The following is a 25,846-nucleotide window of genomic DNA, read 5'->3' as shown; positions in this document are numbered from 1 at the left end:
TAGAGTCCATCCACCTGGCCAGTATTTAATTAAAGCTTGCTTCAAATTTGGCTTTAAATTGTGGTAGTGGTCTTATTCTCAACTGGTGGGATTAACAATACATCCACCTTTCCGGAACGTGGACAGTTACATGGATAGGAAGCTCAGATACAGATGAATGTCCGCGTTAGGAGTACTGGGTTACTCTATGAGGTCCAAGTCAACCAAGAAACCAAGTCTATTTTTTTATTTTACTGACATAACTTTCCTTTTTAAAACCCCAAAATGGGGAGGGGAGAGGAGGGGAGGACAATTCTCTGGCACAAAAAAAAGGGCTTCTATAAGACCTAGTATTTGTTCTTGATGAGGAGTAGAAATCGTAAGTCACTTATTCCCCAAAGCTGTCACAGTTAGCTTCGGTCGTCACCTTGACAGATCTGGAAAGACGAAACTTCAAGAGAGGAATTTCACAGTCAGATTAGCTTGGGGTAGGTCTGTGGGCATTTTCTTGATTGCCGATTGACATAAGTGGGCCCATCCAACTGAGGGTGTAACACCCTTAGGCATGCGGGCCTGGGCTGCTTAAGAAAGGTATCGGAGCAAGCCATGGGAGCCAATCAGTAAGCAGCATTCCTCCATGCCTCTACTTCAGTTCCTGCCTTTAGGCTCCTGCCTTAAATTCTGGCCCTGACTTCCCTCAGTGATGGACTGTGACTGGGAATTCTATGGTACAATAGACGCTTTCCCCCAGGTTGGCTTTGGTCCATGTCTCAGTGAGGGTTTCTATTGCTATGATGGAACACTATGACCAAAAAGCAAGCTGGGGAGGAAAGGATTAATTTGGCTTATCCTTCCAGATTGGAGGAAGTCAGAAAAGGAACTCAAGCAGGGCTGGAGCCTGAGGGCAGGAGCAGAGGCCTCGGAAGGACGCTGCTCACTAACTTGCTTAACATGACTTGCTCAGCCTGCTTTCTTACAGAACCCAGGACCACCAGCCCAGGGATGGCACCACCCACCATGGCCTGGGCCCTCCCCCATTGATCACTAATTGAGAAAATGCCTTACAGCTGGATCTCATGGGGGCCTCTCCTCAAATGAGCCTCCTTCCTCTGATGACTCCAGCTTGTGTCAAGTTGACACGCACAACCCGCCGGCACAATCTGTGTTTTATCAACAACAGGAAGCAAAGCTAGTACAGAAGCTAACTGTGAGAATCTGGCACTAAGGGAAACGCAGGATTCCCCATCTAGCCGCCACTAAATGTAAGAGTTATTTAAAACTTTTGTCAGAGACTCAGCCATAGTCACAACAATGTCCCAACAGCACTGTGGACAACAACCAAAATGTGGAACTCAGCGGGTGTGCCCATCAATGGCTGGATATATAAAACAGGACCATCACTATTTCTTATTAAAAATTACACCAAAATCATTTCTTTTATTGATTTACAGTCAATTACTGTAAAGCCAGAGGTCTTGCACCGCTACTAATAATAGTAGCAACATAATTAAAACAAATATTTTTATCAATACGCCTTTTCATACCAAATAATATACTCCTATGGAAAACTACTCAAGAAAGAACAGCATCTCTTTCCATACCAATGACATTAACGAGAAACCAGTGAAACTGACTCACCGCATCGGCTCCCGCGCTTAACGGTTTTTCCCAGAGAGCTTCCATTTCTCTTGCTTGCTTTTCAGTTGTGAGAATTAAGTTGGAATTTTCAAGTTCAATCCTAAATATTTTAAAGGAATTGTTCTCACAGGTGAATTTTAAATACCACATAATTTCTAAATAATTGTCGTAAAAGCAATTTTGCAAATTCTTTGAAAAACAAGATATGTGATAGATGAATCATTTTCCTAGCTGTGCTGTGAAGTTTAGAGATCGTGTGGATAACTGCTTTCTCCTTTTATTGTTGTGGATGTGGATGAAACAAGGGCCTTATGCATGCAAATATACATTCTGCCACTCAGTTACCTCCCCGCCCCTTGCAAGTGTGTAATGCAAGTCAAAGGACTGGAAGCAGAAAATTTACCCTGGCCTCACACACATGCACCTCTGCTCGCGTGGATGTGTTGCTCACACTACTCTGTCTGCCTCATAAACACTCCAGCTGTCTTTGCAAGCTGCATGCAGTTATACCTCTGAATCCTATGGCAGATCATCTTAGCAGCTTTTAGTATCTCCAGTGCTTCTTGCAACTAGAACAAAGAACAGGGAGAAGCTACAATTAGACACGTACAAGCTGGTCCATCTCGTGTTCGTGTTCCCTTCTCAGATTTCATCGGAGCACAGACAGACCCTTCCTCTGCATGTCGTCCACAGTTACTCTGTGCTATAATTGATGAGCTAGCAGACCTACTGCTACATGGATCTGGTGATCTGTAGAGCCCAATATCACACTAATCGGCTTTTCCCAGAAATATTTATGACCCCAGAACTAATGTTGAAACACATCATTAGTTTCGAATTATATTTTATCAGATACTCAAGTTGAAACAATTGGTAAAATAGAGTATATTCCATGTGGTAATAATATATCTGTATTTTTACTTCCAAACATCTCCTCACTATAATTTGAGAAGCCATATCAGTGATGATAAAAGCTAACATGATGCATTCCTTAGATGACATCTTAGTCACTGTTCTATTATTGTGAAGAGACACCATGACCACAGCAACTCTTATAAAAGAAAGCATTTAACTGAGAGCTCGCTTGCAGTTTCAGAGGTTTAGTCCATTCTCACAGCAGTGAACATGATGGCAGGCATGACAGACTGGGCCTAGCATGGGCTTTGGGAAACTCAAAGCCCACTCCCAATATCACACCTCCTCCAACAAGGCCACACCTCCTAATCCTTCTCAAATAGTGAACTCCCTGATGACTGAGCATTCAAATATATGAACCTGTGGGGGCCATTCTCATTCAAACCACCACAATGTCTCATGGGATCATTTTCAGGGACAGTATCTACACAGATGCCACAATGCCTGGGTCTCCATCTCAACTCAACAGTTATGAGGGGAGGGATCCTGAGAAAGTTAATGTTTTGTCTTGGTTGCTTCATCTGTGATATGGAGATATTGATAGAAACCACTACATTAGGTTGTCAAGGATATTGTTGGGGGATATATAGATGGCATATTATAAGCTACATATAACATCTGATTCTGGCATTAGCATCAAGATTACATTTTATATTCTAATATGCAAGGGGAGAGCTCTTCCTGGTGAGTCCTTTCTTAGTTGAGTGAAAGTGGCAGCATATGAGGAATGAGACTCCTAATGCATCCTTAGTACTTCTTGAAATTTGGCCAATTATACCAGTGTTGTGCAGCTGTTTCCTCTGGATGGCAACATTCTTTCCTGGAGGAGAATGGGGATCACAAGACTCTAAAGGCTCATGAAAATTACTAGGCTCAGGATGCCCACAAAACTTACAGGACCCATGGGGGCCCCTCCAGGAGATCAAACAATACCTGGGGGAGACAAGACTCTTCCACAGAGCTGCCTGGATGCTGTGCAGGGAACATCCGAGCTGTCACTACGCTGGGGTGGGCTTTTCGGGGATGCAGCTGCCCAAGTCCCCCGTGCTTCTTCAGCGATCGCCAAAACTCAGTGTTGATTACAACCCATCTTGGGCAGCATTGTTCTTTTGGTATACCATTGCTGTTGTATCTGGTGTGAATAGACATTTAGTCACAGCTCCACAGAAGAAGCCACACAGCAACTGGACAGTAGTACTCCCGCCTACTGAGAATAGCCCATGCCTCCAGGATCTTAGGACTACTCAGCAGGCTGTGATAGTGTAGGGCAGTGCCAATGGGACCTGCTGCAATAGGGACATGGAAGTGACATGACCCAGAGGTAAGCTAAAGCCCTGATGGACGCTATTGTAGAATCAAAGGTCCTCATCAGTCTGTCCCAACCATTGTCATGTGAGGCTGCTTTGCCACCCCCATGGGTGTTAAGGTGTTGCGGAATAGTGCATAAAAGAAGCTGCTGCAGGGGCTTACCCACCAGTTATGTGCTAAGCATCTGCAGTCTCCAGTTCTGGCTACAGAAGGAAGGACTGCAGGTATACATTTTCCCATTGTGAGGCAAACAGGAACATTTAATTAAACACTGTCCTATTCATTAAGTGCATTTGATTTTATATTAAACTTCTCAGAATATATTGAAAATAAAAGCTTCACTATATCCTGTTCTCAGGGAAAATTATTGGTATGATACAGAGGTATGGTATAGATTTTATCCTATAATTTAATCAAATACGTTTTTAGTTTATTTAAGAAAAAGTGTCATATATCATCTGATATTCCTCCCAAGTTAATTTATACTTAGACAATATTTTTTCTCACGCAGAAATAATTAAATCAATGTAAAGTTGAAAGATAAACTGCTCTGAACAGACAAGTTCTAGATGGACTTTGAATAATCAGTCCAGCTGGAGAAGGCTTCGTGGAAGAGAAAATGGTGAGCCACTCCTAAATAAATTAGGCCAAATGAGTAAATACAGAAAAGACAGGAAGAACAGCAAGAGGAAAGACAGCTAGATGGCACCATGAATTCAGCTGGCTGGGAGGGCAAAACCCTGTAGCAAGGAAACAAGAAGAGGTCTACAGAACTGGTGGAGCAATGCTCACAGCCGAATTATTAGCAGGAGCTGAACAGTGGAGCAAACTAATATCCATCAATCAAGGAACAGGCACACGGTGCATCCACACAATGGTGTGTGTGTGTGTGTGTGTGTGTGTGTGTGTGTGTGTGTGTGCGCGCGTCTGCGTCTGATTCTGTGTCTGTGTCTGTGTCTGTGTGTTGAGACAGGATCTCATTAGGTAGCCCTGGCCAGGAACTCACTATGCATGCCAGACTGGCTTTGAACTTGAGCCTATCTTCCTTCTTCTGACTCCTGAGTGCTGGGATTACAGATATGAGCCACCATGCCTGGCCATACAAAAGACGCTACACAGTGACATAAAGAAATGAAGATGAATCCCAAAAGTACTGTGCTAACTAAAAGGAGTAAGTAATGGTCTCGATATTTTATGACTCTATCCACATGAAACACTCAGAACACTGGAATTAAATTCACAATGTACAGATTGGTGATTTTCAAAGAATAAAGAAGGTTGAGGGACTAAGGGGCTAATGGGGTCTAAATACGTAATCAAGAACACAACCTACAAACACAAAACCTTGCTGAAACTAAGTAGCAAGTACAGTCTCACATATATTATTGTAGTGGTTTAAAAAAATGGCCCCCAAAGGGAATGGCACTATAAGGAGGTGTGGCCTTATTGGAGTGGGTGTGGTCTTATTGGAGGAAGTGTGTCACTATGGAGGTTTGCTCTGAGTTCTCATATATGCTCAAGATACTGCCCAGTGAAACAGACCGCTTCCTGATGCATGCAAGATGTAAGACTCTCAGCTACTTCTCCAGCACCATGTCTGACTGCACACTGCCATATCGCATCATGATGATAATGGACTGAACCTCTCAACTGTAAGCAAGCCACCCCAATTAAATGTTTTTCCTTCATAAGAGTTGCCACGGACATGGTGTCTCTTCACAGCAAGAGAAACCCTAACTAAGATAGAAGTTGGTACCAGGAATAAGACATTAGTGTAACAGGCCTGATCATGTTTCTGTTTGGAGGAATTCGGGCTTTGGTACTTTGGGTTAGGAAAGCAGTGGAAGGCTTTTTTTTTTTTTTTTTTTTTTGGTTTTTCGAGACAGGGTTTCTCTGTGTAGGTTTGCGCCTTACAGTGGAAGGCTTTAAGCGCTGCTTAATGGGCCATACCAGTAGAGACATGGAAGACAGTGTGTGGTGATTCCCCTGCAGGCTTTACAGCAGCCAAGGAAAAAAATGATCCATGAAGAGACAAGAAAGAATCTCAGCTAAGCCCAATTTTATTATAACCAGTGCTAGACCAGGACTTCTAGATCTGGCCCAGATCATTTTACTTCAGCTGTATTTAAGCACAGCACAATTTTTGAAAAAGGTATTCAGATAACAAGTAACTCAGTCCCAAGTGCACAACAAATAAAGACACGTTTACATTGAGATTCCTTACAAAGTACATCTGGCTTTTTTCACAAGAATGGGTACTGTTGACTCAGAGATAGTGCCCAAGATGTAGGGTCTAGGGAGTTTGACTGAGGTAAACACAATGCCTGTGGGAGTCAGGATTGGCCTGGTCCTAAGATAACACAGAAGTCACTTAGGCTGTTGTAAAGCACAAGTGACATCTCTCCTAAGAGAGCAGTGCTCAAGATTTAGGGGAAAGGTCTTGGATAAGGAAAAACATAAATTCCGTGAGATAACGCAGAGCCTGTCTCCTCAGACAGCAAAGGCTCATCAGGGTGTAAAAGGACATCGTTCCTAGCATTCCAAAAAGAGCATCTCCACACTCATTCTTTGACCTTTGAAGAGGTCTAACTTTCCTGGCTTCTCTAGTGCTTATCTGTGTGCACAAGGCTCTTTGTTCTCAACAACAGTGGTGCTAAGAGTGATTTGAACTGTGGGGGGCTGGCTCAAGAAGTTTCAGAGAAGAATTTTAGTATATTGCCTAGAGATCATTCTTGTGATATTTTGGTGAGGAATGTGGCTGCTTTTTGACCTTGTCCAAAAACTTTTCCTGAAACTAAAGTGAAGAGTTTTGGATTAATTCACTTAGCAGAAGAAATCTCAAAATAGCCTAGTATATACTCTGTTGTGTGGTTACTAGTGCTAACCCTGATGAAGACATATAATGAAAAGAAGCAAGCTGATCAAGGAAAAATATTTCAGGAAAAAAGGAACACCAGGCAGGAAATCCAAGCAAAGATACAGGGAGAAGAAAGGCAGAGTCAGGGGAGACACTTCGAGCTGCCAGGGGAGCAAGATATAATAGAACACAGGTAAAGCCACGAGACACATGACAATACATAGATTAATAGAAACGGGCTAAGTTAAGATGTTAGAGCTGGCTAGCAATAAGCTTGAGCCATAGACTAAACAGTTTGTAATTAATATTAAGCCTCTGAGTGATTATTTTATAAAAATGGCTCTGCCTGGGCAGGACTAGGCTGGACCAGGCAGGACCCAGAAACTTCAGTCTATAGGGGTGTCCCTGAATGGAGGTCTAGAGAGGCCATTGAATGAAGCTATGAAGTTGAAGCCTGGATTGCCTTGGAGATCCCAAGATGATAGAGATGCTAGAGCCCTGGGATACCTCCCAAGAAAGGTGCTCACAGGGAGTAGAAGTAGCCCAGAAGAAAGAAGTGTGTTGCAGTCAACAAAGCTGAAGGGTGTTGGAGATCTGAAGAGTGCTTTGACCTCAGACATGGGGATGCAGCATTTAGTTTGCCCAGTAGGTTTTCAGTCATCTTGCTTTGGTCCAGAATTTCTTCACTATGCTCTCTTCTCTATGTTTTGGAGTGGTAATACATCTCACGTGCCATTATATATTGAAAGTATATGATCTGCTTTTTGTTTTTATTTTAGCTTTACAAGGGATTACAGTTAAGAGATTGCATGAATCTCAGAAGAGACTTTGCACTTTAGACTTTTAAATAAGTTTGAGACTGTGATAGACTATGGGGACTTTGAAGTTACAATATGGCTACAAGCCTTTGGGGTTTGAAAGAAAATGGCCCCCAAAGAGAGTGGCACTATTAGGAGGTATGGCCTTTTGGGAGTAGATTTGATCCTACTGGAGGAAGTATGTCACTGTGGAGATGGGCTCTGAGTTCCCATATATGCTCAAGATACCACCCAGTGTCTCAGACCACTTCCTGTTGCCTTCAAGATGTAGGACTCTCGGTTTCTTCTGCAGCACCATGTCTGCCTGCATGCTGTCATGTCCCACCATGGTCATGGTGTTCTCTTCACAGCAATAGAAACCCTAAGACAATTATTTAGATTTCAATTGTTTGAATGACAGTTGAGTTTATTAAAGAACAAGAGAAGTTCTTTAATGCAGGTAGAGACAGTACCAGGAATTAACATTACATTACAGAACGTTTAACTAACATCATCATAATTTCAAAGCTAAGTAAGCCCTATTTTAGGATAAAAAATGCCTAAACTGACATCTATCCTAGGGGTTGCCCTTGGCTTACCTTTCATGCCGTTATTCAGAAAAATATATGCTGAGCATCTACTATTTGCCAAGATTTACAACAAACAGAAATCAAAAACTTTGTCATTTCCTTTTAGGATGAGATGACATTTTGTTTCAAGTCTAAATAAATGTCACATGCCACAGAATGTTCCAGTCCACCATGGACCACATGTACACAGTGGTCCCACAAGACTGCGGGACATAGTGCTATGGTAGCACACAGGGATTATACAAGCACAGGGTTTGTGTGAGTGAGCATAGGACTGTGGTGTTTCCACAAGTGAAATTGCCAAACACCACATTTCTCAGGTTGTATCCTATATCCATAGGCAAAATACAACTATATGCGTCAAAGGGAGAGAGTATTATATGTTATACTGCTGAAACAAAGTCAGAAACAGGAGATTTTACCAAAGATTAATTTACCTCATTCCAAGTGTTTTCCTCAGTTTCTGCCCAAGGACACACTCCAGGGTGTGTCACGTCAAGTTTCTCAAGGTGTTGCTCTCTTTCAGTTCTCGAATTTTCCATGTTGCCATCGGGCAACTGTGCATTTATCATAGTCTTCTGTTCTTGTGAGGCAAATCTACAACTGAAAATGCTTTTATTGAAATCATCTGTGTATTCTTATGTTAATTACTACCCTGTACAATTTTGTTCATTTCTCACTTAGAACTTTTCCAAAAAACTTAACGCTTGGGAGGTAAAGATGTAAGCATTCCGCCAATGGCTAAGTTTCTCGTCTAACTAATTCTACTTAATATTATGGATTTCCCAATAAAGTGACAACTTGAAAGTTCTTTTTTACACATTCTATTATGCCCAGATCAATGAGACCCCTAAAAGATCACCATGGAGACCAAACCCACATACAAAAGCAAAGAGGCTTTATTCAAGCTTGCGCATGGCCCATACGCCTGTCCAACGCAGAGGTACAATCAGAGAGCTCCTAGCCCGGTCGGGGTTGGGTTTTTATCATATTAGAGGTTGGAGTGAGGGGATTTCCAAATTTCAAGACCCCTGATTGGCTGACGTTTGTGTCTTGGCAAAAGGGGATAGGTGTGTAGACCAGGCTGGCCTTGAACTCACAGAGATCCACCTACCTGCCTCTGTTTCATGAGTGCTAGGATAAAAGACATGATCCACTACACCTGGATTAAACACATTCTTTAAGTCCCTTAACCATTTAGTTCTATGCTGAAGAACTCATTCAGAGCAAATGAAAATCCAGAAAGTTACAAAAATAATGTTCCCTCATTTCTCAACACAATAAAGACTATGTAAACCTAGCCAGCATAACACTAAATGGGCAAAATAGAGCTCATTTCCTCTCAATCTGGAACTACAAGGGTACTCATTTTCTCTACTCTTATTAAATATAGTCCTTAAGTTTTGATGGAGCAATGCAATAAGAGAAAGCAATAAATGGGATAGAACTCAAAAAAGAAGATGTTAAACTATCCCTGCTTGCAAACTATGTCACTCTACACTTAAAGGACCCTAATGCCTGAAACACGCTGGTTCCGATAACACCTTCAGTAAAGTAGCAGAGTACAAAATCAGTAGCTTTTATATATGCTCAAGAAAACAAACTTACTAAGAAGAAAAGTCAGGAAAGATAGACCATGCAGAGTAGCCTCAGAGCAAGCTACAGTAAGGACTGTCCCGGCAGCACATGTCCACTGGTGCAATAGAGGTACAAACGTCATGGGAGTAACCAACCCCTTTCTGATTGGATTGAAATACCACTCCACAAGATGAAACCCACACCTCGCACCATTATCAGGCCAAGCACCTGAGGCTAGACAGCTCACAGCCCCTGTGGAGAACCTACTACTATTATGCTGCTAAACTGACATGGTATTAAATTGTCTCATAATGTTTTATTATATTATATGCACAGATCAATGCATCTTTTAACCCTCGTCTGAGAAGCTTCTGTTTGTGGTAGATGGTGATTACACAGAGACCCACACTGGTCAAGATGCAGATAATTAGAGACTGTAGACTGCTCAGCTCCCAAAGGAACATGTGTACCACATCCTCACCCCTCCCAAGACGTAAGAGGAGGCGGGAAGTGTCCAAGAAGCAGAGGTGGTGGGTGATGACAAACACCTCCTGGACACAGAGAAGCAGCTGCACATAGGAACTCACGGAGGCTGTGACAGCCTATGTGACAAGGCCTGTGCAAGCCCAAGCCAAGACCAAATCCCAGCACGGGGACGGGAGAGGAGCACACAGTCCCACCATGAGCCATGAAACAACTGGTAAATGTTAGCTGCTGGGAGAGGAAGAGTCCATTGTCTCTAAGGGTGTAGCCCCTGCTAAGAGGACCACTCTCCCGTGGAATCCCACACATCCAAGAATATTTGGTTAGCACAAATTTGTCTTGAAGGTTTGGGGTTTGGTGGGGTTTTTTTTTGGGGGGGAAAGGGGTTAGTAGGTTGGTTTTGTTTAAAAGGACACAAAGTTGGGTGGTGTACTGGCTAGTTTTATGTCAACTTGACACAAACTAGAGTCATCAGAGAGGAGGGGGCCTCAATTGAGAGAATGCCTCCTCATAATCCAGATGTAAGGCATTTTCTTAATTAGTGATTCATGGAAGAGGTCCCAGCCCATTGTGGGTAGGACCACCTCCTGGCTGATAGTCTGGGTTCTACAAGAAAGTAGGCTGAGAAAGCCCTCAGGAGCAAGCCAGTATGTAGGATCCCTCCACGGCCTCTGAATCAGCTTCTGCCTCCAAGCTCCAGCCCTGTTTGGGTTCCTGTCCGGACTTCCTTTGCTGATGAACAGTACTATGGACGTGTAAGCCAAACAAACCCTTTGTTCCCCAACTTGCTTTCGGTCATGGTGTTCCATCACAGCAATAGTAACCCTAACACAAGTGAGTGAGAGCGCAGAGCAGAACTGAGAGAGTTAGGGGTCTAATGTGATCAAAACATACTGCATAAAACTTGAATCTATCAAATAACTAATGAAATGTTTTTTTAAATAAGAAGTTCTTATACAAAGTATAAGGATAAACCTAACTGCTGGGCAGTGGTGGTGCACACCTTTAATCCCAGCACTCAGAAGGCAGAGGCAGGAGGATCTCTCTGAGTTTGAGGTCAGCCTGGTCTGCGGAGTGAGTTCTACGACAGCCAGGACTGTACAGAAAAACTCTTGTCTCGAAAAAACAAAACTAAACTAAAAGAAACAAACAAAAAAGAATAGACCTAACCAGGCAGGTGAAGACTTCCACAAGGAAATCTTCAGGACACTGAAACAAGAACACGAAGAAGGGACTAGAGGCTGGAAAGCCTGTCTGGACTCCCGGCGTGACCGAACTTATATTGGGAAGCTGTCAAAAAAAGATCTGTGCTACCAAAGGCAGCCTACAGATCAAAGCAATCCTCGTCAAAATGCCAGTAACGTTCTTCACAGACCTAGGGGAAAAAATTCTAAAATTCCTGTGGGAACACAAAAGACCACAGATACCCAAAGAAACTCCTGGCCAAAGAAACACAGCTGGAGACTTCGACCTCAAACTATTCTACGGAGCCTCTGTGTTAAAACCATCTGGATATCCGCATCAAAACAGACATGTGCACTAATGGAACACAGTAGAAGACTAGATAGGGAAACCAGTGTGGAAGCTTCTCAAAACACTAAAAATACAGCAGAATCCAAGGCATCGACCCAGAGGCATCCTACCGCAAAGGTATCTGCCCATCCATGTCCATTGCCGCTCTAGGCACAATAGCTAAAAAAAATTAAATCAACCCAGATGTACATCAACAGATGACCGACAATGGAAATGTACGTACGTACAATGGAATATTAGTCAGCCCTAAAGAAAAGTGAAATTTGCAAGAAAATAGATGGAACTGGAAAACATAATATCAAGGAAACCTAGACTCATAAAGACAAATACTGTGTATTCCACCTTACACGTAGATCCTAGCCTCTGTTAAATACATGGATTCGGGTGGGGGTAAATATAAAGACAGAAAACAGAAAGGGGTCCATGAGATAAGGGGGAAGAGGCTTCAGAAAATGGGGTGAGAAATGATAGAAGAAAGTTAAGGGAGGATACCGGAGGCCAAAGACACAAGGAAAGGAGAGCAGGGAGGTGAGGAGAGGGGCAAGTCAGTCGAAATGAAGTAAGTCACACGTGGAACCCGCTACTTTGTAAGGTAATTTTTAAAAAATAAACACTTTTTAAAAGAAAAATTAAAAAATGATGAATAAAATATGACTCCTTGGAGTTAGTTTAACTTAAATATAGCTCTTTTTTTTTTTTTTTGGTTGCCATGTGAATGCAGAAAAGACATACAATGGATGAAATGGCTGTGGATGGATGAAAAAAAAAAGCATAACATTCTATGGACACACACTAAAAACCCACAAGAAGAGAACGAAGATTTAAAAGTGGTGCTCCTTGCAGCGTTAATTAAAAGACACAGCCCTCAAACCACTGAATGTGGTTATTAGAAAAGTCTAATGGGCGTCTAGGCAGCCATTAAGCTGGGATTTGGAAGAACACCTTTTACGTTATAATTACACATGGCTGACAAAGTGTTGGGTTATTCCTAAGAATTCCACACCGAAAAGACCATGCTCTCCCGTGAAGAATTCTGTGCACTAGTCTACAATGACGAGACACCCCTACGTTTGTGCAGCAGAGCTGCCACTGCATACTTTAAGTTGTAGGAATACTTTTCCCTCTTCACTTTCTCCTGCTGTGACTTGGGCCTTGCATTTCTTTTTTCTGACAGCTCCTCTTGGAGGCTACTAAGTTTATAGTCCACGTTTTTGTCTTTTTCTGTAACTAGATCACGGTGATGTTCCAGTTCCGTTACTCCTTCATTAGAGTCAGCTACAACCTTCATTTCCAAAAGGCTTCCAGATCTGCATTAAGAAGAAAACACATTTCTAAAGTCACATGAGTGTAGTGGAGAGTCCGTTTTCATATCTACTAAGTCATAACTGAGCCAGCATACACCAAGTTCCTAAGTCCTGCAGATAAAGCCCTGGCATGTTTTAGGGGTCGCCAGGAATGTTCCTTTACTTAAAGCCATTTAGCTTAAGAACATGGTTTGACAGGTGTCTTTGCGAGTCTGTGGGGTTTTATTTTATTTTTTATTTTGTATCAGGGCTTACCAGTTCATACTCAATGTTCTCAATGCAAGATCTCAAAATGCTACAACTAAAAAGTCATGTTTAAAATCTTTTCTCCTACACTCAAAATAGGAAGTAGGGCCTTTTCCCCCCTTTCTGGGACTAAATTTTACATATCCTAACATAGATGCTTGAGAGTAAAACATAATGATGGCTATGATAGAAGTTTACAGTGTGATATTTGGATGACAAGATAAAGCAGAGTGTGGGCTTAAGCCAAGACCTTTCTCCAGTTCTTCCCCAGAGGGACCTCCAGTCTTTTACAAGGGTAACTGTACAATGGGGGATGAAACAATAAGACTTTTGGGGGCCTATTGGATACTGGTTCTGAATTGACACTGATTCCAGGAGACCCCAAAACACATTGTGGCCCTCCAGTTAAAGTAGGGGCTTACAGAGGTCAGGTGAGTAGTGGAGTTTGGGCTGAAGTCCAACTCACAGTAGATCTAGTAGGTCCCCGAACTTATCCTGTGGTTATTTCCCCAGTTCCAGAATATATAATTGAGATAGATATACTTAGAAGTTGGCAGGATTCTCATACTGGTTCTCTGATCTGTGGAGTGAGGGCTATAATGTTTGAAAAGGCTAAATGGAAGACTTTAGGGTGGTCTTCTCCCTCAGTGAAATTCTTAGAAGTCCAGTGGTACGGGGCATGCAGAGATATTCCTTCTAAGGTGAAGGGTAGGTTATTGAACCTGGCCCCTCACACCACCAAGAAAAAAGCACAATGTTTAGTGGGCATTAGCGGAAACTTAAAGGTTGACAACAGGCCACCAAGCCACCGTGCAACCTGAGCAAGTCATTAAGTAGGACATTCACAGCAGCAACCTATTAACTAATGGAAGTGGCATATGGTTGATAAGGCCTGAGCAGGTCTTGAAGGCACAGGCAAGTCACGTGAAGAAGTTGCCCAAATGCCTGTGGTTTCTACTATTACAATATTGTCTTCTGCCAAGCATGTGCCTGTAGCTTCATGAGGTGAGCCCTATTATCTGTTGACTGAGGAAGAGACAAGGGCCTGTTTTACTGGTGTTTCTGCACACTGCATAGGTACTGCCCAGAGGGGGACAGCCACGGCATTATAACAACTCTCTAGGAGAAGCCTGGAAGATACTGTCCAAGGAAATCTTCACAGCGGGCAGAACTTTGAACAGTACACATGGTCACACTTTTGTTATGGAAGGAGAAATGGCCAGCTGTGCAATTGATCACTGGTTCATGGGCTTTGGCAATGAGCTGGCTAGATGATCAGGGACTTGGAAAGAGCATGATTGGAAAGTTAGTGAGAAAGACATCTGGGGAAGAACTATGTGGATAGATCACTCCAAATGGGCAAAGGATGTGGAGGTACTTGTGTCCCATGTAAGTGCTCACTAAAAAGTGACTTCAGCTGAGGGAGGAGTTCAATAATCAAGTAGAGAAGATGACCCATTCTGGGGACAGTCAGCCTCTTTCCCCAGCTCTCCCTGTCACTGCCCCATGGACCAATGATCAAAGCAACCATGGTGGCAGAGATGAAAGTTACACATGGGCTCAACAACGTGGACCGCCACTCACCAAGGCTGACCTGGCTACAGCTGCTTCTGAGTCCCAGGTCTGCCACCAGCAGAGACCAGCACTAAGCATATATGGCATCATTCCCCAGGGTGACCAGCCAGTGACCTGGTGGCAAATTGACTACACTGGACTACTTCCTCCATATAAAAAACACTTCAACCTTACTGGAGTAGATACTTATTCTGGTTATGAATTTGCCTTTTCTACATGTAATGCTTTTTCCAAAACTACCATGTGTAGAAGACATTCAGAATGCCTTATCCACTGTCATGGTATTCCACACAGTACTGCTTCTGCCAGGAAGTGCAACAGTGGACCCACGGTTGTGGAACCCTCTGGTCGTACCATGTTCCCCGTCATGCTGAAACAGCTGACCTGACTGAAAGATGGAATGGAGAACACTAGGTGCTGCAGGTCCGAGATGAAGGAACACTTTTAACTCTGTTCAGTTCCTATTCAGCAGGGCAGGGCGGGGGTGGTAGTGAGAAAGACTCACATTTAAGGAAGTCAAGTTGTGGGGATACAGCACGTAGTATCCAAGAATGTGGGTGCTTCCTCCAGATTCTGAAGAGACTTGATTCTCTTCTATTTATGATGTCAGGAACCCAGATAACAACGGAAGACACTCCTGTTCAGACTGGGTCACTAAGAGAGTGGGACATGAGTTAAAGGACACACAGCAGAGCAGCTGTGGTTGCTTCTCACTGAGTGATCATTTTCTTTAGTTGTGTGAATGATCAGTACAGAATTGTATTTGCACACAGAAGGATAATCCTGTGACCCCAGTACACATATACTATTTCAAACTAGTGTTTCTTCTGTTTCTATTTTAGTTACCACGTGGTATCTTTCATGTTAGGTAAAGTACATAAGAAATAAAAATACAATAGACCATCAAAAACTCTAATACACCTCTTTACAGATTAACTTGAGCAAAATGAAAGCCACTAAATCACTTGCATTGTTAAGGAACAATGCTGAAGAGAAATACGTAATTTTGTTTACAAGAAGCATAACTCCCCCAGTGAAAACCACAATTAACCCAATTAGGCTTCCAGGTACTCTAATGGGAATATGACTAGTTAAAAGTACTAAGGAAATGCTTTTAAAAATTCCACCTCTTAGCCAGGCATAGTGGTGCACACCTTTAATCCCAGCACTCAGAGAGGTAGAGACAGACAGATCTCCATGAGTTTGAGACCAGCCTGGTCTACAAAGCAAGTTCCAGGACAGCCAGAACTGTTACACAGAGAAACCCTGTCTCAGAACACACCCCCAAAAAAAAATCCCAACTCTTAGCATTCGAAAATGTCTAACAGAGTGAATTAAAAAACATATTATAGATTAAATATATAATTATAATAAATTAATATAATTTTGGAAAACCTAAAATATATTCTGTATTGCATAGGTAAAGTACATGACCATAGGTAACATGAAAACACAGAGGGGAGGAGGCCTCATGTACCATCTGTGATGCCCCCTGCAAAGGCACAAAAGGTCACATGAACACAAAGGAGAGCTGATTAGATTCTTTTAGCACCCTCAAGTCCAGGCTTCTGCCTTCAGAATCTGGCACTCCTCTTCTCGTATAGAAAAGCTTGCTTGCTGGGATGTGTATTCTTGATTGTCAACTTGACTATATCTGGAGTGAACTAAAGCCCAAAAATGAAGGGCAAACCTGGGAGGGAATTTTCCTCCATTTCAAGCAGGAAGATCCACTTCTAATTCAGACTTTTGAGGTAGAAGAAGACATGTTTTTAATCCAAATCATTTGAGCTAGGAAAAGACATGCCTTTAGTCTGGATCTGGAGGTAGGAAGACACATCTTGAATCCAGATAATTTAACTGGGAAAACCCACCTGTAATCTGGGCCACACCTTCTGTTGGAAGTCTACACAAGGACATGGAAGAAGGAAGGTTTGCACCTTGCCTGCTTGCTCTCACCTTGCTAGCAAGAACATTCCTTTACCGGCATTAGAGCCTGCTTCTTTGGGATTCCAGCCTACACTGAAGACCAGCTGAGGTATCCAGCCTTGTAGACGGAGCAACTCCTGGATTCTATAAGTTCTTTTACTCTGGAAAACCCTGACTACTACACTTGCCCTTCATGTTGGTTGACTGGGGACATGAATGAGAACAAGGAGACAGAAATCTTTAAGAGGCAGCCTCTACTTACTGAAAGAAAGCCATTTTCTAAAGACTTTCTAAGTGAAATGGCTAATTGACAATTGTAAACAAATGTGATGTTATTCTGTGAGTCATCAGTCATGGCCAGTAGTGTTTCTTTTAACTTGCCAACCAATGGAAGCCGAGAAAGAAGAACTTTAGGCAAATATTATTGAAAAGAAGAGATTGCATAGTATATAATCATACTCCAATGCTGGAAGAATTCTCCCAAGTTTTTGAGATCTTGGGGTTCACATGTTACACTCTTTCTTATTAGGAGTCGTCAGAATCTTGAGGAAACACTGAAATATCCATGTCCCAGACATATGGGGTCTTCTGAATCAGACTCTTAGGGAGAAACCTGGATTTGTAATGGTTCAAAACTCTCCTCAGGTCACTGTAATGGACAGTCTAATTGAAAAGCAAATAAGCATCTCCTCAGTCTTGTCTCTCATCCACACGATTTAGTCCCCTTATCATCTGGGGATATGGCCAGATGGAGAGATCAGACACCCCTGCTTTTAAAAATACTAATTCCCTGATTAGGGGCAGAATAGGGGCAGAAAATTCAAAATACAACTTGATCCCATCATATGAAAATCTGGACCAAAACTGTAGAGTTGAGAACGGAATTTGAGCCCTTACCTAAAGACTTGTTTCTGGAAGAAAAAAAAAAAGACAATGGATCAGTGTGCTTCCGATCCTCGCTCTGGTCTCCACACAGTCATACCTGTGCTGCTTCCTCAGAGGCCACTGGAACTCATCTTAGACATTTTCATAACTCAGTAATGAGGACTGGTAGCCCCAATTCCTTTTGATGCACAGAATCTAGAATATTCAGTTAACATTGCATAGGGATAATGTCCTTAGATAGCTTCATTTGTAAATTGGCCTTCACACTTGGGGTCCCTGCTCTTCTCTCTTCTTTTCCTCCTTCTTTTCCTCCTCTTCATCTTCTTCTTTTTGCTGTACCCTCACCTCTAGATGTAAATCACTTTGATAATTTTTCCACAGCATCAAGATTTCCATTTATTGTAAAATACAAATACGTTTGTTTTCTTTATGATGAAGGTTGTTTCCAGGTCCAATTTTGTTTCCCTGTTTTAAAAATCTTAATTGAAAAAATGTTTTGAAGCTGGGCAGTGGTGGTGCACGCCTTTAATCCCAGCACTCGGGAGGCAGAGGCAGGCAGATCTCTGTGAGTTCGAGGCCAGCCTGGGCTACCAAGTGAGTTCCAGGAAAGGCGCAAAGCTACACAGAGAAACCCTGTCTCAAAAAAACAAAAAAACAAAAAAAAGAAAGAAAGAAAAAATGTTTTGAAAACCATGAGTTTTACTTTTAACAGATTCAGAGTTTTCTCAAATATTTACCATGAGTGCATGGAAGAGAAGGTTATATCTTCTACCACTTCTTCAAGATATCAAAATATACAGAGAAACTTTGACAAGTTACCTCAAAATATTTTTATTCAAGATGCTTGAGCTGTTGTAGGATCAAATGCACCCACTTACGTCACTGTTGATACGAAGGCACTTCAGGTGTTTTGGAAATAAATTTTTATCATCTGTACTTTGTTCTTCTCTCTGTGTCTGCACAGTGTGAGGGGAGCATGGCCACCGCTGAGGTGTTTTCAGTGGACGTGGCACAGTGGGCCGCAGCAGTGCCTTGCCTGCCCACCATGTTTTCATCAGTACCCTTTCAGCAAGGATTGTCGCACACTCCTGTGGTTTCGGGAGGCCTGTGGCCCTGGGCTAACTCCTAACGCAGACGAATAAACAGAGCCTCAGATTTCCTTAGTGATATAAAAGAATTTTTTGGAAAAGTTTTTCACCTGAGACAAACATGTTGTGAATATTCTGAGAGTTGGCTTTCTTCTGTCAGCCTATTTTTCTGCTTCATTTCAACAAACTGGCCTCCACAATGATTGCATTTAGCCTGGTGGTGGAGTTCACGGCAGAATATGTGCTTAGCAGGCCCCAGGCCCTGGGTTCAACCCCCAGCACCTAAATAACAATAATAACAACAACCAAAACTATCTAGAAGTTCTTCTGAGGCAGCCCAAATTCGACCTACAATTTGTCCTGCCTACAAGATGTGTTGGGGTAAAGATGGCACAGAATTTGTGGGAGTGCCCAAGCAATGACTGGTCCAGCTTGAGACCCATACCATGAGAGAGAGCTTACCCCTGACACTGCCTGGAGGGTCAGAACCTAGAGGCAGGATGACCCAGAGATCTAGGATAGAACCAAACAAGACTTGTGTTTAAAAAAAAACAATGAAATGTTTGCTATTGACATTCTGCTATTCTCATAGATTGGTGCCTACCCCAGTTGTCATCAGAGAGGTGTCATCCAGCAACTGATGGGGGCAGATGCAGAGACCCACAGCCAAACATTAGGTGGAGCTCAGGGAATCCTGTGAAAGAGAGGGAGGAAGGATTATAGGAGTCAGAGGGGTCGAGGACACCACGAGAAAACCCACAGAATCGACTAACCAGGGCTTACAGGGGCTCACAGGGACTGAAGTGACAACCAGGGAGCTTGCATGGGACTGACTTAGGCCCTCTGCACATGTTACAATTATGTAGCTTGGTTTTCTTATGGAATTCCTAGCAGTAAGAGCAGGGGCTGTCTATGACTCTGTTACCTGCTTTTAGGACCCTGTTCCTCATACTATAGGTTGCCTTGCCCAGCTCTAATAGAAGAGGAGTTGCTTAGTCTCACTGCATCTTGATATGCCATGGTTGGCTGATATCTATGAGAAGTTTGCCCTTTTCTAAAAAGATACAGAGGAGGAGGAGTGGATGGGAAGGAGGCTGGGAGAAGAGGAGGGAAGGGAAACTGCAGTCAGTGTTTAAAAACAAAAATAAATAGAGATAGATAGATAGATAGATAGATAGATAGATAGATAGATAGATAGATAGAATAACAAAAAAAAGAAATTCAGTAAATAACTGTTAACTCATCTAATTATAATCACTTTTAAGATCTTTATACATGAATGTATTTGCTTACTTTATCTGTCAGAGTAGATTGTTAGGCTGAAATTCTCAACATCCTTCTTTTAGTTTTGATTTTGTTTGGATTTATTCATTTCACTGTGGTAGAATATCTAAACAAAATAAATAATGTTACCACAGTTTTTAAAAATCTACAAGTTCTTTTGAGGTCATTCTTAGACAATTATTTGAAAATAAAAACTATACGATTAAGAATTTGATTTTTCTGGGGCTGGCGTGATGGCTCAGCAGCTTAAAGCTCTTACAGAGGATGTTAATTCAGTCCTCAGAACTCACACTAGGCAGCTTACAACCAACTGTAACTCTAGCTCCATAGGACCCGACACCCTCTCTAGCCTCCACAGGCACCTGCATACACGTGGCACACACAGACAAAGACATGCACATAAATCAAAAATAAATCATTGTTTAAAAAATTTGTTTTTTTCTTCTGGTACATTTCTCACTTTTATATTATTAAAAATTCCACCCAGCACTGATTTTGTGATGTAAAAATGTAAAGGTAACTTTTCTAGGAAGAATTAAAAAGGCATTTCTTTCTTGAATAATTCTTTTTTTTTTCCTACTGAATAGAAAAAATCCTCAGCCTTGAGTTATAAACCCTTATGTATATTTGGATTTTCTAGTCTGTCTCACATAGTTGTCTGTCTGTGAGTAAGCAATTAACCTGTGATGATGAAAGGCATATTCTGATACCTTTAGGAGCAAGTGTGTGCTCATTACATTTCACTGAAGAATTAGAAAGGGACTACTGTAAAAGCCACTTTCATTTATATCAAATCAGTCAGTATAGAAAAAGCTGAGTTGAGAAAACAGGGAGTCTCCTCATTCAAATCATGGAGCCAAGGCTAAGAGACATTGGCCAAGAGCAGATGGTCAATGTCAACAGTGTAAACCCAACTGTGGCTCTGTCTCCCCACAGCCCTCTGGGCTTGAGGGCAGAGCCTGCTGGTAGTGTGAACTTGCAATGCTCTTCTGTGAAAATTCAACAAAAACACATGAATGGAGAGCAACAGAAAGTCGTATGGCAACCACAGGAATCTCCAGTTTCCTGAGATTAATGACAATAGTCTGCCTGAGGTTGAGAAAAGAATGGAAAGGACAAGGTGTTTGGAACTTGGTAAATGGGAGCCATGTTGGATGTTACTAAATTTAAGGAGGCTCCGGGTCTTGTGAACAAATCATATGATGAAGAGAGTTGATGGGTCAAGTACTTTCTGAGTAAACCCACAGAAGCAAACAAAATAATGGGTGAAAGGGCATGTGAGAAAGATAGAAACAGACTGAACAGCAAAAAGGGACCCCTGCATAAAATACTGTGAAATAAGGAGGAGAAAAAAGAAAACTCACAGCCAGCTGCCACTCCACTCCACTGTTTCCTGAAAGTACCTCAGTAAAGAACACAGCCTGGGTCAGGGTCAGTGAGATGGCTCCATGAGTAAGGTATTCCCACCAAGCCCCACAAGCTCATGGAGATCTACATGGTAGGAGAGATCTGGATCCTTTAAATTGTCCTCTGACTTCCACGCAAGCACTATGGTACAAGCACACCCACAAGAAATAAACTAAAATGTCATTTTGAATTATTTTTAAATTATGTGTCTGCGCATGTGCGCTTGCTAGTGTTGGTCCCCTCAAAGCCAGAAAAGTCACAGGATCTGCAGCCAGCATTATATATGCGGTCGTGCACCACCCACATCGGGGTGCTTAGAGCAACCTGAGGTCCTCTGAAAGAGCGGAGAGTGCTCCTAACCACTGGGAAAGTTTCTTGAGCCCCTGTAATCACTTTTACATGGCGACAAACACATCCTCAAAAGGAAGCAGAAACAGTTGAAGCTCTGGTACTATGTTGCTGTTCACCACAGTATTTGGATGGGCTCCCCGCCCACCTGTGGAGATCCCAGATGCCCAAGAACCATCATCCTGGATGAAGGCAGAGCCAGCAATCTCTGGGATCTCTTGACCTAAAGCCACCATGGAAGGCCACCATTCTCCCTCATAGCACACTCAATTCGCAGGTTTCCTGACCTGTTGTGCTTGTTATCACTCACACAAATTCTCCAGAGTGCAAATTGTCCCTGAACTCTGGTGACATAATGCTGGCCGCCTTAGAGCTTTCTGAAGACTCGGTATCCTTTGAGAGTCTGGACCAGTCTGAGCAGTAAGGATGCTGCCGCCCTGCTTCCTAGTAGGGTCACCATGGGAAGCCAAGGAGCCTCAGATCTACTTCAAACTGGAGGCCTCGGGCCACATGGCCCCTCCCCTCTCCCTACCCAACATAAATAAGCCTTAGAATAAGCCCCACCCTAAGTGCCAGACTTATTTAGTTTAGGGTAAGCATCAGACACCACGCAACCAAGTCCCACAGGATTGCTCTCTTGTGCGGGGTCTGAAAGCCACAACACGGATAGCCACAAGGGTTTGCAGATATACCTCCGCTCACGTGATCAGAACCGTTATCCGACAGCGCTTGCTGTACACGTGAAACATCCCACCAGCCACATGAGCTCACGGGGAAGCCTGGGACCTCTTACAGTGTCAGATCCCGGCGGCAGTTGAACACAGATCATGTACTTTGTTCCAAGCAGACTCACACCACAACGGGAAGCAGATTTTGGACAGCACGGGGCTTGACCTAGAGGGGACCTCAGGGCACTGAAGCCCCAAATATCTCTCCTGATGCCCTAAAGCTTCCTCTAGCTGGTGCCCCTTCCACCCTATGGGTGCAGCAGCGGGAGCAGGTCTTGCTGACTGGAGCTGCAGTAACAAGAACTGTTGTCTCAAGCTCTAGAGAGACTAAGCTCAGCCTCCCAGACACTGGCAAAAACACTGTGCCTGCCTCCTGGCCTCCCCTCTCCTCAGCCTGAACACACGTTATATCATGACTTTTGTTTGTTTGTTTGTTTGTTTGTTTTTTGTTTTTGTTTTTTTTGGTTTTTTGGGTTTTTTTTTTTTTTGACAGGGTTTCTCTGTGTAGCTTTGTGCCTTTCCTGGAACTCACTCTGTAGACCAGGCTGGCCTCGAACTCACAGAGATCCGCCTGTCTCTGCCTCCCGAGTGCTGAGATTAAAGGCGTGCACCACCACCGCCCCGGCGTTCTCGTGACTTTTATTTTCTTCTATTCAACTTGGACAATGACGTAAGATAATTTCCTAAGCATCTACTTGCCCAGGAAATCAGTTTCCTGTGTGAAAATGTTGCTTTGAGAGGCCAAATGGCAGCATCAAAGCCTGAGCACGGTCCAGGCAAGGACGCCGCCTCCTTGCCTCCTTGTCACCCTGCTCTCCTTCTTTCACTGATGATATCTCTAAAGCTGTCTCTAGCCCAAGCTCCCACAACCACAAATCTCGGGACTCCTGGAAACAGTGTCATCATCCCCCGCCCTCTACAGCCCATTCTGACGTCACTCTGGGTCTCCATCATCTTCATCTTTGCTCCTAGGATCCACACCCTGACAGATGGAGTCTCCCACCTCCCGAGTGGCAACCATGGAAGTCAACTCACTGGGCATCTATCTGAGTCAGAGGGTGTCCATGTGCAGCTTGCCACTCCCCAGACTCAAGAGGAACTGCAGGGGACCACACAGTGGTGACAACACCCTAAAGAACTAGCTATGGGAAGGAGGAGGCCAACTTAGTATGGCTGCATGTCAGACCCCAGGAGCACCATCTGCCAGTCAGACAAGGGCTACATATCTTGCTCTTCTCTCTTGACGCCTGCAGATGGGCAGTCTCTGGCTTATAGGCAGATCTTCATACTGTTACATTCGTCTTCTGAATCCCATCCTGTCATCCCTATCATTTGGAGGGATTAAGAACAAAGGGGATGGGACTCACCTCAACGACACTGCTGAAGAACTTTAGCTGCAGAAGTGGAGAGTGTGATCTTGATCTGTGACTCCCGTGAGCAGTCAGTTTTTGAGAGACAGCTTGGCAGTGAAGACCACTAACTGCTCTGATAGAGGACCAGGGTTTAATTTCCAGCATGCACATGGCAGCTCACGAGCATCTGTACCTCCAGGTCCAGGGGCCCTGATACCAGTTCTGGCCTCTGTGGACACCAGGATCTCACATAATGCACAGACATGCATGCAGACACTCATATACATAAATGAAAATAAAGAAATCTGTCTTTGAGACAAACAAGTAGTCTATTGTCCTGGGAGTTTTCCATGTTGCAAAAGCCACAGAAATAAGAACAATGTCTTATTGCTAAGAGCACAAAATATGATGTATTGTAACATAATGTGGAAACAAATTTATTGCCAAAAGTTAAGGCTTTATTAGTTAAATAGACCAAAGGTGAATAGCTCATCCATATAACAGATGTACAATTTGTAAAGAAACATGGAAAACACCTTCAACAATTAAAAGTATAAACTGAGACAACAAATTTTATCACCATTTGGACAACTACACGGCACTTGAGCAAAATGGCTATGACAAGATTAACTAGGAAAAAAAGAACTCTGAGCTGTGTGTGTGTCATGTTTATAGCTAAGTATGGGAACATGATTTTGAAAAAAACACAAATGTTAGATGTGATTTGGTCTGCTAGGATTGAATTTCAGCTTCATATTCTGGTTCTCTCTTGCTTTCAACTTGGTACTGACCAAGCTGCTAGGGAGGGGGAGGAACAAAGAAAGGTTGTTGCTCATCGAAGAACCTGCTCCCTGATTCCACATACTACAATCCAGCATCCCTATTCAACCAGAGATCAACACTAAAGAGCCAGGAACATACATTAAAGACCAGTGTATGAACTGAATTCAATCAAATTTCAACTAAATGTATGATCATGAGGTTGATGATGATAATGTCGGTGATTATGATGATGCTATTACACGTAGTATTCTTCACCTTAATCAGGGTAGCATGAGTTAGATTCGGTTACAGCCAGGTTCCTATCAGACTGAGATGACAATTCCCTAACACTTATTGGTTGAGATGATTCTAATCTGTTCACTCATACAGTTTGTACCGTTATCTAGCTGTGGTTGATTGTCCCCATAGTCGCAGGTATTGAGCGCCTGGTCCCCAGGTGGTGATGCTGTTTGGGGAGTTTCAAGCTGTACAGCCTTGCTGGAGGAAGGGAGTCACTGGAGAGGACTTTGGGGTGAAAAGGCCTTCACCACTTGCAGTTTGCTCTCTCAGCTTCCTGTTCCTGCTGCCATGCCTCAGCTACACCAGGATGGATTCATCTCCCTCCGGAAACTTAACCCAGGTAGACTCTTCCTTCTATAAGTTGCCTTGGTCCTGATGTTTTATCACAGCAACAGAAAAGTATGAAATACAATGAACTCTGCTTAGTGTGAATGTATCATTTACAAATCAATTCTGTTACAGTTCTTTCCTAACTACCTTCCTGGTACAATAAATCCCTCTGTAATATGCTAAGTCCATTATAAGCACAACTACAATGTCAAAATCCCAGGGGAAGCTCTTACTGTAGAGAGGTCCTCCACATGACTCACCATGTGCTTTTTACCATTTCAAGTTACTAAATGAAAATATAGAATTGTAAATGTCAGTGTCTCTAGCCTAAGAATCTACCACAGATAAAGCCTAAAAGTAGGAAGCGACAGACACATGTCTGAAAACTAGATTTCTTCTTGAGATGATGGGGATTAATGGCAGAATCTTGCACATGCTAGGCAAGAGCTGCAACATGGAGCCTCTTTCTGAAAGTGGGTAGGCAGCCCTGTGTCAGGCTGCTGCTGAAGAACAGCAAGGATGCCCCCGTGGGTCATTCAGAGCCAAGTCTCCAAGGTTCCTTCCCTCTCCAGCTGTTAAACAGGCGCTTTGCTCTATTTTGCTGCTTTGATCCTGAGTATTTGGGAAGGAGAA

General features: G+C 43.0%; 1 protein-coding gene across 4 annotated transcripts in view; it reads right to left on the bottom strand.

Annotated features, from left to right (window-relative positions):
- Positions 1 to 22,474, bottom strand: part of Ankrd26 (ankyrin repeat domain containing 26) — a 48,105-nt gene extending 25,631 nt beyond the window's left edge. The window contains exons 1-7 of one of the 4 annotated variants that reach the window (XM_059263746.1): positions 22,434 to 22,474; positions 19,307 to 19,396; positions 15,309 to 15,457; positions 12,776 to 12,985; positions 8,522 to 8,687; positions 2,128 to 2,186; positions 1,618 to 1,717 (exon numbers count right to left, since the gene is read on the bottom strand). In XM_059263746.1, coding sequence (XP_059119729.1) covers positions 1,618 to 1,717; positions 2,128 to 2,186; positions 8,522 to 8,687; positions 12,776 to 12,966 — 516 coding nt within the window. In that variant the 5' untranslated portion in view covers positions 12,967 to 12,985; positions 15,309 to 15,457; positions 19,307 to 19,396; positions 22,434 to 22,474. Of the gene's footprint in view, positions 1 to 1,617; positions 1,718 to 2,127; positions 2,187 to 8,521; positions 8,688 to 12,775; positions 12,986 to 15,157; positions 15,280 to 15,308; positions 15,458 to 19,164; positions 19,216 to 19,306; positions 19,397 to 22,433 lie in introns of those variants that run through there. The other 3 variants (XM_059263749.1, XM_059263748.1, XM_059263750.1) reach the window with 3 other exon arrangements.
- Positions 22,475 to 25,846: the final 3,372 nt, after the last annotated feature.

This window comes from Peromyscus eremicus, chromosome 5, assembly GCF_949786415.1.
Source record: "Peromyscus eremicus chromosome 5, PerEre_H2_v1, whole genome shotgun sequence".
Classification (NCBI taxonomy): Eukaryota; Metazoa; Chordata; class Mammalia; order Rodentia; family Cricetidae; genus Peromyscus; species Peromyscus eremicus.
This window is presented reverse-complemented; position numbering and strand designations above follow the sequence as displayed.